We start from the raw sequence: 18605 nt of genomic DNA on the forward strand, positions 1-18605 counted from the left end.
ACTCTCGCGGCTGTGTTGGAGCCACTATGGATTGAACTTTCACAGTATCATGTTAGACCCGCTCGACATCCATTGCTTTCGGTCACCTAGAGGTGGGGGTTGCCCACATCTGAGGTCCTCTCCAAGGTTTCTCATAGTCAGCATTGTCACTGGCGTCCCACTGGATGTGAATTCTCCCTGCCCACTGGGTGTGAGTTTTCCTTGCCCTTTTGTGGGTTCTTCCGAGGATGTTGTAGTCGTAATGATTTGTACAGTCCTTTGAGACATTTGTGATTTAGGGCTATATAAATAAACATTGATTGATTGATTGAAAAATTGCGCTCTAACGCCCCCTAGGAATAAAACACAAGACAAAACTGCTCCTAGGAAGAAAACACAGACAAAACCGCTTGTAACTTCCGGTAGGACTATCAAAGACACATGAAACAAAAAACCTCTATGTAGGTCTCACTTAGACCTACATTTTAATAATTGACATCCTTCAGCAAAAATCAACAGGAAGTTGGCAATTACCCCTTCAAAACAAGAGTTTGGTAAAAACCCGTCACCTTTTTTCAAACATTATGGGTGACAGAAAGAAGCACCGGTGTGACCCCAGGATGCAGGGAAGGTAGGTAAAGTGAAGGTAAATATATGTTGAATGGGTAAATGCAGGAAATACCAGCAAAAGTCGGTCCCGTCCAGCGCTGCTTGCAGCTTTAATTAAATACTGTACCTGAATAAAGCAGAACCTCCAGCCCTGCGGTATCATCGCCTCTCTATCTGAATCAAAAATATTTATTTGTGAAAGATTACATTTGAATCAAAGTGTACTTCAAACTGTAATTGACCACATAACAGTAGACACGATGCATTACCACAATGATCCACAAGAGGACACTGCTGCTTTAAACATACAGCTCCCTTGGCAATGACCAAATAAGGAAGAGCGACAGGAAATGAATTTTACCAACACGCTTGTGTAGAAAGGGAAACAGCGCCCTCTGGTGGCAAACGTCATACTACACACCAGGGAACATTTTCTCATTAGTTTTATTTCCACTTGAGGGACCAAGTAAACCCCCCCACCCACCCTTATCTCCAGCTTGTGTTTCCTAGCAACAATAAAATGTTTTATTAATAAAACTTCATTTTCTTCCTTACTGATTTTTTTTTTGGTCACGTTTTTTTCCTTCTTGTGTATTTTATTTCTTTAGCGAGCCCCTGTGGGCCTTTGGCTCCGCCTGCTGGTTGACAAATGTAACTACAGTCACGCTGCTGTTTTGATTTGGCAAAAAAAAAAAATTAAAAAAAATAAAAAAAATACCACAACGTTTTGGAAGAAGAGCGCCTCAAAAGGGACAAGCGGTAGAAAAGAATGGATGGCTGGAGTACTAATGAAGTAAATAAGTAATCACTTTTGTTGCTGCTTCATTCACTTTCCCACAACATTTCCTTCATTGGTCAGTAAATGATGCACTAGCCTATACTTGCCAGGGTCAAGTATTTCGTATATATATATATATATATATAAAATAAATACTTGAATTTCAGTGTTCATTTATTTACACATATACACACACATAACACTCATCTACTCATTGTTGAGTCAAGGGTTGAATTGTCCATCCTTGTTCTATTCTCTGTCACTATTTTTCTAACCATATGCATCTACAGTAGATGGCAGTATTGCCCCGTTTAAGAGTGTCACAACATTGCTGTTTACGGCAGACGAACTGCTTTACGGGAGACGAAAACGTGACTGCTGTTGTTGTGTGTTGTTGCCGCGCTGGGAGGACGTCAATGGAACTGCCTAACAATAAACAAATAAGAAACCAAGAACTCGCCCCTCGGTTATTCTACAGTTATAACGTCATGGGGCAGGTCCGCATGGAGCTGGAGGGGACGTGGCCTCCAGCTCCGCCTGAATTTCGGGAGAAAATTCGTCCCGGGAGGTTTTCGGGAGAGGCGCTGAATTTCGGGAGTCTCCCGGAAAATCCGGGAGAGTTGGCAAGTACGCACTATCCTATCAATCTTTAACGCAAACATAACAAAAAAAATAAATACAAAATTTACTCACCCTTAAATGTGATGTTTCCGGAAGGCAAGTCTCTTCACATTATAACTTCGTCCGATATTTTCCGGCCTCAGATCGGAGGCTTAGGTCAGGCTGATTATAAAAATAAATGCTATTTGTTAACGCACATCAAGCGGTGCGGCGTCATAGCTTACCAAAGTCGTACTAAAATATTTTGATGGATTTTTGGGCGCCGTGTGTAATGTTCTATATTCTCAATGGAACATGTAAAAATGTTGGTGTTGTTTACTCGAGTCATATTGCCTTCATCGTGCAGTCTATTTGCATCTCTCATGTTTGACTGCCATCTACTGGTAACACTTATCATGACGCCATGTACCCCCCCAAAAAATGGCTTTGATGTTGGTAAGCACAACCAGAATTATGGCTATAAGGCGTGCTGGAGAGTTTTGCTGTATAAAAGGGGAAAAGGAGGAGGGATCAGGAAGAAGGAGGAGGAGGGATCAGGAAGAAGGAGGAGGAGAACCAGCCGCAGAAGCAGAAGAGCGCAAAAGACGGGAGAGCGAGCCGAAGACAGCAGTGAGGACGCGGCCGATCCAAGAGCGATAGAGGAGCAAGCAGGAGAGAGGAGAAACTGAAAAAAGATCCGACCAAAAAGACAAGGCTTTATTGAAAAATAAACGAGAGTCAAACCTGCAAAAGCATGCCCTTCCTTGATGGTCCATGCAACCCGCACGATGACGGCAGGAAGGCGTTAACACACGTTTTCTGCTAAATCTTTGCAAATGTTGTACATTTCAACCTGGAAATTGTGCATTTTGATACTTGGCGCCATCTTGCAAAGTATGCTAACTTTTAACATGCATTAGGACTCAAAAACTGACCAAAAAGAAATGCATATACAATTATGTTGTGATAAAATATATAAAATAATCCATCCATTTTCTGCTGCTTGTCCTGTTAGGAGTCGCGGGGGGTGCTTGAGCCTATCTCGGCTGTATTCGGGTGGAAGGCGGCGTACACCCTGGACAAGTCACCACCTCATCACAGGGCCAACACAGATAGACAATCATAAGGAATGTTTCTTAACTTAAATTGTCAACATTTTTTAAGTGCCAATGAAAAATACAGCTTAATCACTTTAGTTATAATTTTTGCGCTTCTCTATAACTTTAACTCCAGACTTCTTGTTTGTTTTTACATGGTCATTACTGCCACAAGTGGTATAAAAGTGTATTACAACCGAGTACCGCAGCAGCCCACACTTTTCTGGCGGCCCTCTAGGAGATGCTCCCGGCCCTATGGTTAAGAAACACCGAGGCGACGCGAGATGTGTTTTTAGTTCCAATACGTCTCTAATCCGCCGCAGTCGCAATCAGGTCGTTTAAACTGCAGTCACATTTGAACAGATTTCAAATCAAAGGTGGCCAAAGTTTTGGGGTCAGGGGCCACATTGGCTTTTGAAATCTGACAGACGTGATGAACATCACATCTGTTAGAACTAAGATTAGGATTCTGTAACATAGGCTATGTTAATCATAATACAAACCCCGTTTCCATATGAGTTGGGAAATTGTGTTGGATGTAAGCGCTGACATCTAAGCGCCGTCTTTTTCATGGACGCCCCTGCTTATTTCAGCAAGACAATGCCAAGCCACGTGTTACAACAGCGTGGCTTCGTAAAAAAAAAGAGTGCGGGTACTTTCCTGGCCCGCCTGCAGTCCAGACCTGTCTCCCATGGAAAATGTGAAGCATAAAATACGACTGAAGCTCTACAGAAAACAAGAATGGGAAAGAATTCCACTTTCAAAGCTTCAGCAATTAGTTTCCTCAGTTCCCAAACGTTTATTGAGTGTTGTTAAAAGAAAAGGTGATGTAACACAGTGGTGAACATGCCCTTTCCCAACTACTTTGGCACGTGAAAATTCTAAGTTAATTATTATTTGTAGGGGAAAAAAAAAAAAGTTTAAGAGTTTGAACATCAAATATGTTGTCTTTGTAGTGCATTCAACTGAATATGGGTTGAAAATGAATCATTGTATTCCGTTTATATTTACATCGAACACAATTTCCCAACTCATATGGAAACGGGGTTTGTACATCTATTTTCAACAATATATCATCAAATAAATATGCAAATAGTCTTAAAGCAGGGGTGCCCACACTTTTTCTGCAGGCGAGCTACTTTTCAATTGACCAACTCGAGGGGATCTACCTCATTTATATATATCATTTATATTTATTTATTTATGAAAGAGACATTTTTGTAAACAAGTTAAATGTGTTTAATGATAATACAAGCATGTGTAACACATATAGATGTCTTTCTTTCACAAAGACAAGAATATAAGTTGGTGTATTACCTGATTCTGATGACTTGCATTGATTGGAATCAGACAGTAATGATGATAACGCCCACATTTTCAAATGGAGGAGAAAAAAAGTTGTCCTTTCTGTACAATACCACATGAAAGTGGTTGGTTTTTGGCATCTAATTCATCCAGCTTCCATACACTTTACAAGAAAAACATTGGCGGCAAATTCCGTAGCTTGCTTGATTGACATTCACGGCACCCGAGGGTCTTGTGAGATGACGCTGGCTGCTGCCAGTTCATTATTATGAAAAAATGACAGAGAGGAAGGCGAGAAACACTTTTTATTTCAACAGACTTTCGCGCCGTCCCTTCCGTCAAAACTCTAAAGGCCGACTGCACATTTCCTATCTTCACAATAAAAGCCCTGCGTCATGCTGCCTGCGCTAACAAAATAAGAGTCTCGGAAAGCTTGCGTGCACAAGTGATGTGCACGCCAGCTTTCTGAGGGATCGCTTGTGCACGCCAGTTTTCCGAGACTCTGTATTTAGTTAGCGCAGGCAGCATGAAGCAGGGCTTTTATTGTGAAGATAGGAAATGTGCAGTCGGCCTTTAGAGTTTTGACGGAAGGTACGGCGCGAGAGTCTGTTGAAATAAAAAGTGTTTCTCGCCTTCCTCTCGGTCATATTTTCATAATAATGATCTTGCAGCAGCCAGCGTCATCTCACAAGACCCTCCGGTACCGTGAATGTCATTTAAGTGACGTCTTGGTGAAGATTGATGATCACTCATTTTTAGGTCTATTTTTTTTTAAAAAGCCTGGCTGGAGATTGACTGACACACCCCCCGCGGTCGACTGGTAGCTCGCGATCGACGTAATGGGCACCCCTGTCTTAAAGGGTTAACACTTACATTCTCGGCATAGCTCGGTTGGTAGAGTGGCCGTGCCAGCAACTTGAGGGTTCCAGGTTCGATTCCCGCTTCCGGCCATCCTCGTCACTGCCGTTGTGTCCTTGGGCAAGACACTTCAACCACCTGCTCCCAGTGCCACCCCCACTGCTTTAAAAGTAACTTAGATATTGGGTCAGTAGAGAAAAGCGCTATATAAATATAATTCACTTCTTTAGTGATGTTTTAATGTGTTTCATGCAAACCAGATTTAGGACAGCCTTGGTGTAGCACATTGAATGTATTGCAACATGCAGCTGTTAAAAATGCATAAAAAAAATGAAAACGTCATAAACTCACCTTTGGCAGCTGTTTAAAGCAGGGGTCCCCAAACTTTTTGACTCAGGGGCCACATTGGGTTAGGGTCAGGAAATAACACAGACTGTCACGAGGTTAGTGCATAATGATGCAGGTTTCGTCCACCCCAGGATGCAAAGGACCAGTCTGACAGGACTAGCAGGCAAGGGCTTGATTTTAATATACAAAAACAATAACACTGGTAGAAAACAGACAAAAAAAATCAACAAAAGAAAACGCGTGCCGTGCGCACGGGGAAGCTAAAGGGAAACTTAGCACCGAGTCAGGAACAAAGGAACCTACGTGAGTGTTGCTTACCACTAACAAAGGATCAAGACCGAAAGACGGGGGAAGGCAGGCTTAAATAAGGGAAGTCATTAACAAAAACAGGTGTGTGTCTGGAGTAAGGGGCAGGTGGAATAAAATCAGAAACTATGGTAACAAGATAAATAAGGAAGTGCAAACTAGGGAACCGGGAGAGTCCAAAACAAACAGAAAACACAAAAGGACTCAAAAACCGAAATCAGAATGTGAGCTGGGAAGCGGATCACAACACAGAGGCTATTTCATCCCTACAAGCCTGTTTCGCGGGTTTCCCTGCTTTTCAGGGGATTTTATAATAACATAGGCCCCAGCATCCCGGTAGAAAATAGATGCATATATAATAAAATTCTGTTCATAACTTTTATGGATAGAATTTCTAGGCGCAGTCAAGGCATTGAGGGGTTCCGGTTTGGTGACCGCAGGATTAGGTCTCTGCTTTTTGCAGATGATGTGGTCCTGATGGCTTCATCTGACCGGGATCTTCAGCTCTCGCTGGATCGGTTCACAGCCGAGTGTGAAGCGACCGGAATGAGAATCAGCACCTCCAAGTCCGAGTCCATGGTTCTCGCCCGGAAAAGGGTGGAGTGCCATCTAGGAGGAGACCCTGCCCCAAGTGGAGGAGTTCAAGTACCTAGGAGTCTTGTTCACGAGTGAGGGAAGAGTGGATCGTGAGATCGACAGGCGGATCGGTGCGGCGTCTTCAGTAATGCGGACGTTGTACCGATCCGTTGTGGTGAAGAAGGAGCTGAGCCGGAAGGCAAAGCTCTCAATTTACCGGTCGATCTACGTTCCCATCCTCACCTATGGTCATGAGCTTTGGGTCATGACCGAAAGGACAAGATCACGGGTACAAGCGGCCCAAATGAGTCTCTCCCTTAGAGATAGGGTGAGAAGCTCTGTCATCCGGGAGGAACTCAAAGTAAAGCCGCTGCTCCTCCACATGGAGAGGAGCCAGATGAGGTGGTTCGGGCATCTGGTCAGGATGCCACCCGAACGCCTCCCTAGGGAGGTGTTTAGGGCACGTCCAACCGGTAGGAGGCCACGGGGAAGACCCAGGACACGTTGGGAAGACTATGTCTCCCGGCTGGCCTGGGAACGCCTCGGGATCCCCCGGGAAGAGCTAGACGAAGTGGCTGGGGAGAGGGAAGTCTGGGTTTCCCTGCTTAGGTTGTTGCCCCCGCGACCCGGCCTCGGATAAGCGGAAGAAGATGGATGGATGGATGGATGGATAATAAAATCCTCTGAAGAGCAGGGAAACCTGCGAAACAGGGGATTTTATAATAAAATATATAATAAAATCTGTTGAAAAGCAGGGAAACCTGCAAAACAGGCTTGTAGGGATGAAATAGCCTCTGTGTTTTTTCCTAACCGAACGTATATTCCGCTCTTCCCCGGTATTGAGCAATGTATAACATATAAACCACAGTAACCTTGACTATATATATATATATATATATATATATATATATATATATATATATATATATATATATATATATATATATATATATATATATATATTAACTATATATAAACTGTATATAAACTATATATATATATATATATATATATATATATATATATATATATATAAAAACTGAGCAAAAATAAATGCATATACAATTATGTTGTGATAAAATATATAAAATAATCCGTCCATTTTCTGCTGCTCGTCCTGTTAGGAGTCGCGGGGGGTGCTTGAGCCTATCTCAGCTATATTCGGGCGGAAGGCGGCGTACACCCTGGACAAGTCACCACCTCATCACAGGGCCAACACAGATAGACAATAATAAGGAATGTTTCTTAACTCAAATTGTCAACATTTTTTAAGTGCCAATGAAAAATACAGCTTAATCACTTTAGTTATAATTTTTGCGCTTCTCTATAACTTTAACTCCAGACTTCTTGTTTGTTTTTACATGGTCATTACTGCTACAAGTGGTATAAAAGTATACAGTATATAAACGCTATATATATATATATATATATATATATATATATATATATATAGCGTTTTGACCCGTTCTTCCTTCGGTCAACGCCCCCAGACTGTTTGATGACACATAAGCTGGTTTTAAATCAATCAGAGACAGAGGTTACTCATTTTGATATTTTATAACCAAAGCGCCTTGGGAGATCAATCTAGATACAACATTTCAAAGCTGGGTCCGAATTGATCTAATCCTAAAATGGCAGTTTGTCCCTCCTCACTCACTCTCACCCGCCCCTCTTTTTCTCCTCCCTACCTCGGACAGTTGAGATAACAGATTGTTATGTCTTCATTCCAACATTCCAAATTCAAGGTCTATGTAAAAGGCTACACTTTAGCTGTTCTAAAATCTGACCAGGAAATAAAAAGACAAACAAATCCAACAATATATATATATATATATATATGTAGATATATATATATATATATATATTCCGAGCGCAATGATGTCACATTATCAATGGAAAAATGCATTTTTAAACAATATGATTTGCCTGGGCGGCGAGGAGACCCCGAGAGTAACAAGCAGTATAAAATGGATTAGAAAGGACCGATTTAAAAAAATTTCAACTACAAAAATAAAATTCAAATTCAAATATTTTAACTTGGGACTTCCCGCGGGCCGTAGTTTAGGGGATCCCTGGTTTAAAGCGTCCATGCGGCGTTTGACCGACTCGAAACAAGGCGTCACGTCTTTGAGCGCGAACAATCGGACGTGATTGATTGACAGGTGGCGGTGATTCGTGGAAGGCAAAGCAAACATTTGAAAGGACAAACGCGCACGTTTGGCAAGGGAGAGGCAGCAAAGTGTGTGTGAAATGCACACCTTGTTATAGAAATGACAAAGGAGCCGCGGGTAGAATGTGTAACTTGTAAATACATTTTGCCTGGACGCCTGCTGGAACGCCACAGAAACATCTCAATTAAGCGGCGCCACAAGCAGAGAGAAAAGCGCAAGTGGCTCCCAGCTAACTGTGACATTTTCCCAAAGCCCCAAAAAAGTCTGCGGGCTATAGAGCGTTTTCCGTTCGGGCTCCAGTACTCTCTCGAGAAGCCACCTCAGTAGAAGCATTTAAGTCTCACCTTAAAACTCATTTGTATACTCTAGCCTTTAAATAGACTCCCTTTTTAGACCAGTTGATCTGCCGTTTCTTTTCTTTTTCTTCTATGTCCCACTCTCCCTTGTGGAGGGGGTCCGGTCCGATCCGGTGGCCATGTACTGCTTGCCTGTGTATCGGCTGGGGACATCTCTGCGCTGCTGATCCGGCTCCGCTTGGGGTGGTTTCCTGCTGGCTCCGCTGTGAACGGGACTCTCGCTGCTGTGTTGGATCCGCTTTGGACTTGACTCTCGCGACTGTGTTGGATCCATTGTGGATTGAAGTTTCACAGTATCATGTTAGACCCGCTCGACATCCATTGCTTTCCTCCTCTCCAAGGTTCTCATAGTCATCATTGTCACCGACGTCCCACTGGGTGTGAGTTTTCCTTGCCCTTATGTGGGCCTACCGAGGATGTCGTGGTGGTTTGTGCAGCCCTTTGAGACACTAGGGATTTAGGGCTATATAAGTAAACATTGATTGATTGATTGATTTCTTTGCACTTTATCCCTTTTTTTTTCACAATGGAGGCATTTGTTTGGTTGATTCGCACTCACATGGAAGGATGCAATCAACCACGACTGTTCAGTGAGAGTTTGGACACGTTACACTTATCTTGACCCTCACCCATGAAAGTCAAAACTAATTAGGTCTAGAGTGAAAAATATAAATAAGATATTTTATCTATCACTTATTTTATTGCTAGTTCAGACAGGTTTAAAAAATACAGATTTAATAAATAGTGGAAGTGTAGCCTGCCAATATTAAATACTAATTATATGTAGAATATATTTATATTATTCATATAAATCATATTGTTTATTATTATTATTGTCTATTGTGAGCGAACTGTGGTGCTGAATTTCCCCCAGGGATCAATAAAGTACTTTCTATTCTATTCTATTCTATTAATTAATACAATGTGAAATAATGGTATGAAATAATGCAGTTTTAAATAATACAACCTTGAATTATGACTACATTATTGCATCATTTAACTGATTTAAAAACACATATTTACAAAGAGGACAACATTAAATAACGCATTAAATAGTATGATTTTGTGTTTGTGTGACAAAACGAAACACGAATAAATGAAACACATTGAAAAATAGTCATTGAAATGTGAAATCATTTAGAAAATTGCCTAGTCATGGATTCAAATCTAAATAATATCAAATGATTTAATCCAACTGTTGTTTTCATAGCTAATGCATACATTTAATTATATATTTTATTTATAAATTTCATGACATTTTATGTTTTGGCTCACTAACAACAATCACCATTAAATTAGTCAGAACAAAAAATAAAACAACTGTGACAAATTGTCTATGAATTATAGCAATTTAAAATATAACCATGAATTATTATATCATATTTAAATTATTTATGACCAACCCTAACCCTATTTACATCGGTTAATATATATATATATATATATATATATATATATATATATATATATATATATATATATGTATATATATATATATATATATATATATATATATATATATATATATAAATATATATATATATATATATACACATATATATATATACACACATACATACATAGTTTTTACAGAAATATATATAAACATTTATATACATCTATATATATACATATATACACACATATATATATACATATATATACACATCATATACACATATATATACACACACATATATATATATACACACATATACACACACATATATATATACATACATACATATATATATGTATATATATACATATATACACACACACATATATATATATATATACATATATATACACATCATATACATATATACACACATATATATATATATATATATATGTGTGTGTATATATATATATATATATATATATATATATATATATATATACACACACATATATATATATACATACATATATATATGTATGTGTGGGAAAAATCACAAGACTACTTCATCTCTACAGAACTGTTTCATGAGGGGTTCCCTCAATCATCAGGAGAAAAATCTCCTGATGATTGAGGGAATTATACATCTGGCCAAACTTAAAATTAAACCGTTTTTTCTATAGAAACCAGTGCTTTTTTTCCCTACATGCTAGACTTTGAGACTTGCTTTTTTTAAAAAAAAAAAAAAACAACAACAACTGGTGACTGTATAACACAGTGCCTTACGTTTTATTACTGGTTGTGGCAACCTTGTCCGCCATTAACACTTTGTATGCAAAGGTGAACTGCAGATTTTATCTATGGATGTTTTTTTTAATATGTAAATCTCTTCTTGGCCCTCTTTTACAAAACCAGTGAAGTTGGCACGTTGTGTAATTTTTGCTCTCTCAATGTGGCCCCCCGAGTCAAAATATTTGTAGATACAAAACTAAAATAAAATTAAAATAATTGATTTAATTGAGCATTATTTTGGCTCATGGACAACATTGGTTTTATGGCTTTTTAGACATTTCCTCACAACAGCCTTGTAAAAAAAATAAAGAATCAGCAAGCGTCGTTTTTGCTTAAAAATCCTTACATTTGAAGGTTTATTCGTGCGTGGTGTCAGTAGTGAATGTGGTGCAGTAAATGTTAGTTGCCAACAACGTGCACGCCAAACTTCCACCAAGAGAAAAAAAAAAACTCCTAAAAGTCCTACAGCCCTTTTTTTTTTGTCGATGTTTGGTACAAAATGCCTGGTGAGCTAACAACGTTAAAAGAAAGCAGAAAAAAAAAAAAAAAAATGCTATTTACAAACCTCTGTACATGTTGCGAGATTACGTTGCATGAGGTGAGGATGTTTGCGTGGCTGCTGCTCGCGCAAATTAATCATGTGGAGAAAAGGGGGCGGGGCCGCAATGAGGTATTCATCTGGTCAAGGCGGGAATGTGTTGGCTGGAGGGTGGTGAAGGGCTTTAAGAGGGGGGGGCGATCGTTCCGCCCGTCCTTTTGTCAGCGTCTTTGCTTACTGTACAATCCCTGAATCGATGGACGCCTGCTTCCTGGTGGTCTTGGGAGGGGGCGGCGGCGGCGTCTTGCTGGGCAGCGGCGGCGGTAAATGCTGGACGACAGGTCCCAACAGAAAGCAAAACTTAACACAAACAACAAAAAACATTGACAAAATACTCCTTTTTACGTTCAAATCCAGACAAAGGAATCCCGAAGTCCTGTGTGTTTACCTTCTCCGGCGACCGTCTTGTTTTGATAGTCACAAAGAATAGAGCACCGGTGAAAAGACCACTGAAACTACCGACCACGCAAAAGTGGTCTCTTTTCGTCGTATGGTTACACAGTATTTTGGACATCTGTGTTGCCGAATCTTTGGCAATTTGTTCAATTAATAATGGAGACGTCAAAGAAGAATGCTGTTGGTGGATTGCAGCTGACTTCAGCAACCGAAACTTTAGTTTGTTGTGAAGCTTTAACACGGAGCGGTCAAGCGAACATGTTTCTCTACGTCAACCAGCAAGTTTTTGGATGTGAAAATTGTGATATTAAGTCGGCTCTTACCGGAGACTTCAGTGGATTGTGCGACCTCCCCCTGCAGCTCGAAAAGCCAGCTGTGATCTTGGCTCTTCGGCTTCTTTAAGAGACACTGGCGTTCACCGCAGCCAGCCGACTTTCAGGTATAAATAAATGGGTTGTACTTGTATAGCGCTTTTCTACCTTCAAGGTACTCAAAGCGCTTTGACACTACTTCCACATTTACCCATTCACACACTGATGGAGGGAGCTGCCATGCAAGGCGCTAACCAGCACCCATCAGGAGCAAGGGTGAAGTGTCTTGCTCAGGACACAACGGACGTGACAAGGTTGGTACTAGGTGGGGATTGAACCAGGGACCTCGCATGATTACACAGTATTTTGGACATCTGTGTTGCCGAATCTTTGGCAATTTGTTCAATTAATAATGGAGACGTCAAAGAAGAATGCTGTTGGTGGATTGCAGCTGACTTCAGCAACCGAAACTTTAGTTTGTTGTGAAGCTTTAACACGGAGCGGTCAAGCGAACATGTTTCTCTACGTCAACCAGCAAGTTTTTGGATGTGAAAATTGTGATATTAAGTCGGCTCTTACCGGAGACTTCAGTGGATTGTGCGACCTCCCCCTGCAGCTCGAAAAGCCAGCTGTGATCTTGGCTCTTCGGCTTCTTTAAGAGACACTGGCGTTCACCGCAGCCAGCCGACTTTCAGGTATAAATAAATGGGTTGTACTTGTATAGCGCTTTTCTACCTTCAAGGTACTCAAAGCGCTTTGACACTACTTCCACATTTACCCATTCACACACTGATGGAGGGAGCTGCCATGCAAGGCGCTAACCAGCACCCATCAGGAGCAAGGGTGAAGTGTCTTGCTCAGGACACAACGGACGTGACAAGGTTGGTACTAGGTGGGGATTGAACCAGGGACCTCGCATGATTACACAGTATTTTGGACATCTGTGTTGCCGAATCTTTTACAATTTGTTCAATTAATAACGGAGACGTCAAAGAAGAATGCTGTTGGTGGATTGCAACTGACTTCAGCAACCGAAACTTTGTTTGTTGTGAAGCTTTAACACGGAGCGGTCAAGCGAACATGTTTCTCTACGTCAACCAGCAAGTTTTTGGATGTGAAAATTGCGATATTAAGTCGGCTCTTACCGGAGACTTCAGTGGATTGTGCGACCTCCCCCTGCAGCTCAAAAAGGCAGCTGTGATCTTGGCTCTTCGGCTTCTTTAAGAGACACTGGCGTTCACCGCAGCCAGCCGACTTTCAGGTATAAATGATAAATAAATGGGTTGTACTTGTATAGCGCTTTTCTACCTTCAAGGTACTCAAAGCGCTTTGACACTACTTCCACATTTACCCATTCACACACACATTCACACACTGATGGAGGGAGCTGCCATGCGAGGCGCTAACCAGCACCCATCAGGAGCAAGGGTGAAGTGTCTTGCTCAGGACACAACGGACGTGACAAGGTTGGTACTAGGTGGGGATTGAACCAGGGACCTCGCATGATTACACAGTATTTTGGACATCTGTGTTGCCGAATCTTTTGGCAATTTGTTCAATTAATAATGGAGACGTCAAAGAAGAATGCTGCTGGTGGATTGCAGCTGACTTCAGCAACCGAAACTTTGTTTGTTGTGAAGCTTTAACACGGAGCGGTCAAGCGAACATGTTTCTCTACGTCAACCAGCAAGTTTTTGGATGTGAAAATTGCGATATTAAGTCGGCTCTTACCGGAGACTTCAGTGGATTGTGCGACCTCCCCCTGCAGCTCAAAAAGGCAGCATTGATCTTGGCTCTTGGGCTTCTCTCAGAGACACTGGCGTTCACCGCAGCCAGCCGACTTTCAGGTATAAATGATAAATAAATGGGTTGTACTTGTATCGCGCTTTTCTACCTTCAAGGTACTCAAAGCGCTTTGACACTACTTCCACATTTACCCATTCACACACACATTCACACACTGATGGAGGGAGCTGCCATGCAAGGCGCTAACCAGCACCCATCAGGAGCAAGGGTGAAGTGTCTTGCTCAGGACACAACGGACGTGACAAGGTTGGTACTAGGTGGGGATTGATCCAGGGACCCTCGGGTTGCGCACGGCCACTCTCCCACTGAGCCACGCCGTCCCATGTATGATTTTATAATCTCACTAAAACACTATTAACACACTAAGCAGATAAGGGATCTTCCAGAACTATCCTAGTAAATGTGTCTAATTACATCTGAAAAGCTCCCACTCCCGCCGCCTTATTATTTTTTTTTGTGTGTGATTCACTCTAACTTTCCTCATCCACGAATCTTTCAAAAAAATGGGGAAATCGTTGCTTTCTCGGTCCGAATAGCTCTTGCTGATGATAATAAACAATGTGAGGATGTGAGGAGCTCCACATTAGCCGGGGGCGCTAATCAATTTAAAACCTTTTCTCACTCCTTCCGCTTATTCAAAGCACGCGGTAAAAGTAAGCAGGCGCTGATCATTTTAAAACCTCTTCTCACCCCTGCGCTTACCAATGGCATGCAGTAAAAAATCAAGTGTGATTAAGAAAAAAAAATAAATAATAATAATATTATTCAGCGTCCGCGACCCGGTGGTTGGGGACCACTGATCTAGAAGCATGTCATCGCACCTATTTTTACCCAATGCTGTCTACGTGCCGGCCGGTCGCATGCATTTCGCTGTTTCTTAAACGAGATTGCAATGCATACTTGGCCAACAGCCATACCTTTAAAACTCTTACTAATATGCGCCACACTCTGTGAACCCACACCAAACACATTTCTGGAGAGCATTGGCTCTGTGGCACATTATAAACGCAGCATAGGGATTACCCATAATGCCGTGTATTTGTGACTCTTGGCTATTATACACACGCCCCCCCAACCCCGCCCACCTCAACAGAGCGGTCAAGCGAACACGGTTGGATTGGACCACACACACACACACACAAAGTACAGTGTATTATGCAGCGATCATTTCGAAAGATCGTGTTTCGAAGAGGGTCGCTTGCGAAGGGCAGAGATGGGCATCGCCACCACCCGTCGAATGGTGCTGAAGAAAGGTGCGGGGCCGACCTTCAGGTTGTACAGGTACGAACATATAATCTCACTAAAACACTAGTAACACAATAATCAGATAAGGGATTTTCCAGATTTTTTTTTTCTAGTCCTTCACTCTCACTTTCCTCATCCACAAATCTTTCATTCTCGCTTAAAATTGGGGAAATCGTCGCTTTCTCGGTCCGAATCGCTCTTGCTGCTGGTGGCCATGAATGTAAACAATGTTCAGATGTGAGGAGCCCTACAACCCGTGACGTCACGCGCACATCGTCTGCTACTTCCGGTACAGGCAAGGCTTTTTTATTAGCGACCAAAAGTTGCGAACTTTATCATCGATGTTCTCTACTAAATCCTTTCAGCAAAAATATGTCAATATGGCGAAATGATCAAGTATGACACATAGAATGGAGCTGCTATCCCCGTTTAAATAAGAAAATCTCATTTCAGTAGGCCTTTGAAGTAGACACATAGAATCATCATACTGCTGTGATTATATGTGTCAAGTGTTCATTCAAGGCTAAAGCAAAAATATGGAGCTATATATCGTGTATCGTGACATGGCCCAAAAATATCGAAATATAGACGTCCCACTGGGGTGAGTTTTTCCTTGCCCTTATGCGGGCTCTGTAACGCGGATGTCGTTGTGGATTGTGCAGCCCTTTGAGACACTTGTGATTTAGGGCTATGTAAACAAACATTTATTGGTTGATTTATCTTAATAAAAGCCCATATCACCCAGCCCTAGCGTAAAGAGTGAAACTAATATATACAAAAAAAAACACCGAAAACAAATACCGTATTTCCCTGAATTGCCGCCGGGGCGCTAATTCATTTAAAACCTCTTCTCACTCCGGCGTTTACCAAAGGCATGCGGTAAATTTAGGCCTGCACTTTTAAATTTGAGTGTGATGTAAGGAGACCATCATGAAAGCACATTCAATAAAAAAACGTTATTATGGTCTTACTTTTACTTATAAATGAAGTCCATGCCCAGCTCTTTCTGATCAAAAGCATCGATAACTTGTTTATAGAAGTCTTCCTTATTTTTCTTCAGTCTCGATGGAGATCTTCCTTTATTACCTCCTGCTTCGATTGAAAGTCCAGTTTAGAGAACTGTTTAATTTTAGATATGTAATCCTCCGTGTTAAAAGTGCAAGCGAGAGGAAAAAATAAACTCTTGCTGCTTGTTGTCCCTTCTTCTGCAGCCGAGTAGTCGCAAGAAGGATCACTAGCGCCCTCTACCACCAGGAGGCGGGAGTCATTTAATGACTCATATTTGACACACGCAGCTACGGTATATGAATAAAACATAGCTGCTTACTGTTCTTTTTAGCATATTCAATAGCTTGGACCTTAAATCCTACTGAATAGCTCTTAATCTTCTTCCCTTTATGCGATTTCAAATGATTGAAATCAGTCGTTTCCATTTTGAAAACGATGACAGGGGAACTGTCACTCGCGACGTGACGAGTTTGACCCGGTGGAAATTTAGGCGTATGCTAATTATTTTGCGAAACGAGTTTGACCCGTTTCGCAAAAATAATTAGCATATGCCTAGAATTTCCTTCGGGTCAAACTCGACAGGCGGATCGGTGCGGCGTCTTCAGTAATGCGGACGTTGTACCGATCCGTTGTGGTGAAGAAGGAGCTGAGCCGGAAGGCAAAGCTCTCAATTTACCGGTCGATCTATGGTCATGAGCGAAAGGACAAGATCATGGGTACAAGCGGCCGAAATGAGTTTCCTCTGGCTTCATCTGACCGGGATCTTCAGCTCTCGCTGGATCGGTTCGCAGCCGAGTGTGAAGCGACCGGAATGAGAATCAGCACCTCCAAGTCCAAGTCCATGGTTCTCGCCCGGAAAAGGGTGGAGTGCCATCTCCGGGTTGGGGAGGAGACCCTGCCCCAAGTGGAGGAGTTCAAGTACCCAGGAGTCTTGTTCACGAGTGGGGGAAGAGTGGATCGTGAGATCGACAGGTGGATCGGTGCGGCGTCTTCAGCAATGCGGACGTTGTACCGATCCGTTGTGGTGAAGAAGGAGCTGAGCCGGAAGGCAAAGCTCTCAATTTACCGGTCGATCTACGTTCCCATCCTCACCTATGGTCATGAGCTTTGGTTCATGACCGAAAGGATAAGATCACGGGTACAAGCGGCCGAAATGAGTTCGGGTCTCTCCCTTTGAGATAGGGTGAGAAGCTCTGCCATCCGGGAGGAACTCAAAGTAAAGCCGCTGCTCCTCCACATGGAGAGGAGCCAGATGAGGTGGTTCGGGCATCTGGTCAGGATGCCACCCGAACGCCTCCCTAGGGAGGTGTTTAGGGCACGTCCAACCGGTAGGAGGCCACGGGGAAGACCCAGGACACGTTGGGAAGACTATGTCTCCCGACTGGCCTGGGAACGCCTCGGGATCCCCCGGGAAGAGCTAGACGAAGTGGCTGGGGAGAGGGAAGTCTGGGCTTCCCTGCTTAGGCTGTTGCCCCCGCGACCCGACCTCGGATAAGCGGAAGAAGATGGTTGGATGGATGGATGGAGTTTGACCTGGCGGAAATTCTATCCATCCATCCATCCATTTCCTACCGCTTATTCCCTTTCGGGGTCGCGGGGGGCGCTGGCGCCTATCTCAGCTACAATCGGGCGGAAGGCGGGGTACACCCTGGACAAGTCGCCACCTCATCGCATGCGCTAATAAAAATAATATTAGTAATTCTAGGCAGGCGCATACTATATACCCGGTGGCAATTCGAGGAAATAGGGTAGTTATGATTGGTCCAGGACCAGATCCAATTAACTGCGTAAGACCTCTGATATGAGTCAAAAATCAATAATGTGCTTGCTCTGACTTAAGAAAATAGTAAATAGGGATTGTGCAAGACCTTTGACGTCGAGTAAAAAAAAAAAAAAATGTATAGGGTTCTTGCTTGGACGTACTATATTTTGCGGTTTCTCGACTCATTGTTTACATGCTATTTAAATTGAATAAATAAAAAAAAAACACTTCCTGCTCCCGCTGTCAATCAATGAGGGGACCATCTCCGTCCGTTAGCCCTCAGCCATGCGGCGTTGGATTGA

At 42.3% G+C, this 18605-nt stretch overlaps 1 protein-coding gene across 2 annotated transcripts in view; it reads right to left on the minus strand.

Annotated features, from left to right (window-relative positions):
* Positions 1 to 11502: 11502 nt before the first annotated feature.
* Positions 11503 to 18605, minus strand: part of dock1 (dedicator of cytokinesis 1) — a 537727-nt gene continuing 530624 nt past the window's right edge. For both annotated transcript variants that reach the window (XM_061907548.1, XM_061907547.1), the window contains exon 52: positions 11503 to 12045. In XM_061907548.1, coding sequence (XP_061763532.1) covers positions 11950 to 12045 — 96 coding nt within the window. In that variant the 3' untranslated portion in view covers positions 11503 to 11949. The remainder of the gene's footprint in view (positions 12046 to 18605) is intronic.

This window comes from Nerophis ophidion, linkage group LG08, assembly GCF_033978795.1.
Source record: "Nerophis ophidion isolate RoL-2023_Sa linkage group LG08, RoL_Noph_v1.0, whole genome shotgun sequence".
In the NCBI taxonomy this organism is placed as follows: domain Eukaryota; kingdom Metazoa; phylum Chordata; class Actinopteri; order Syngnathiformes; family Syngnathidae; genus Nerophis; species Nerophis ophidion.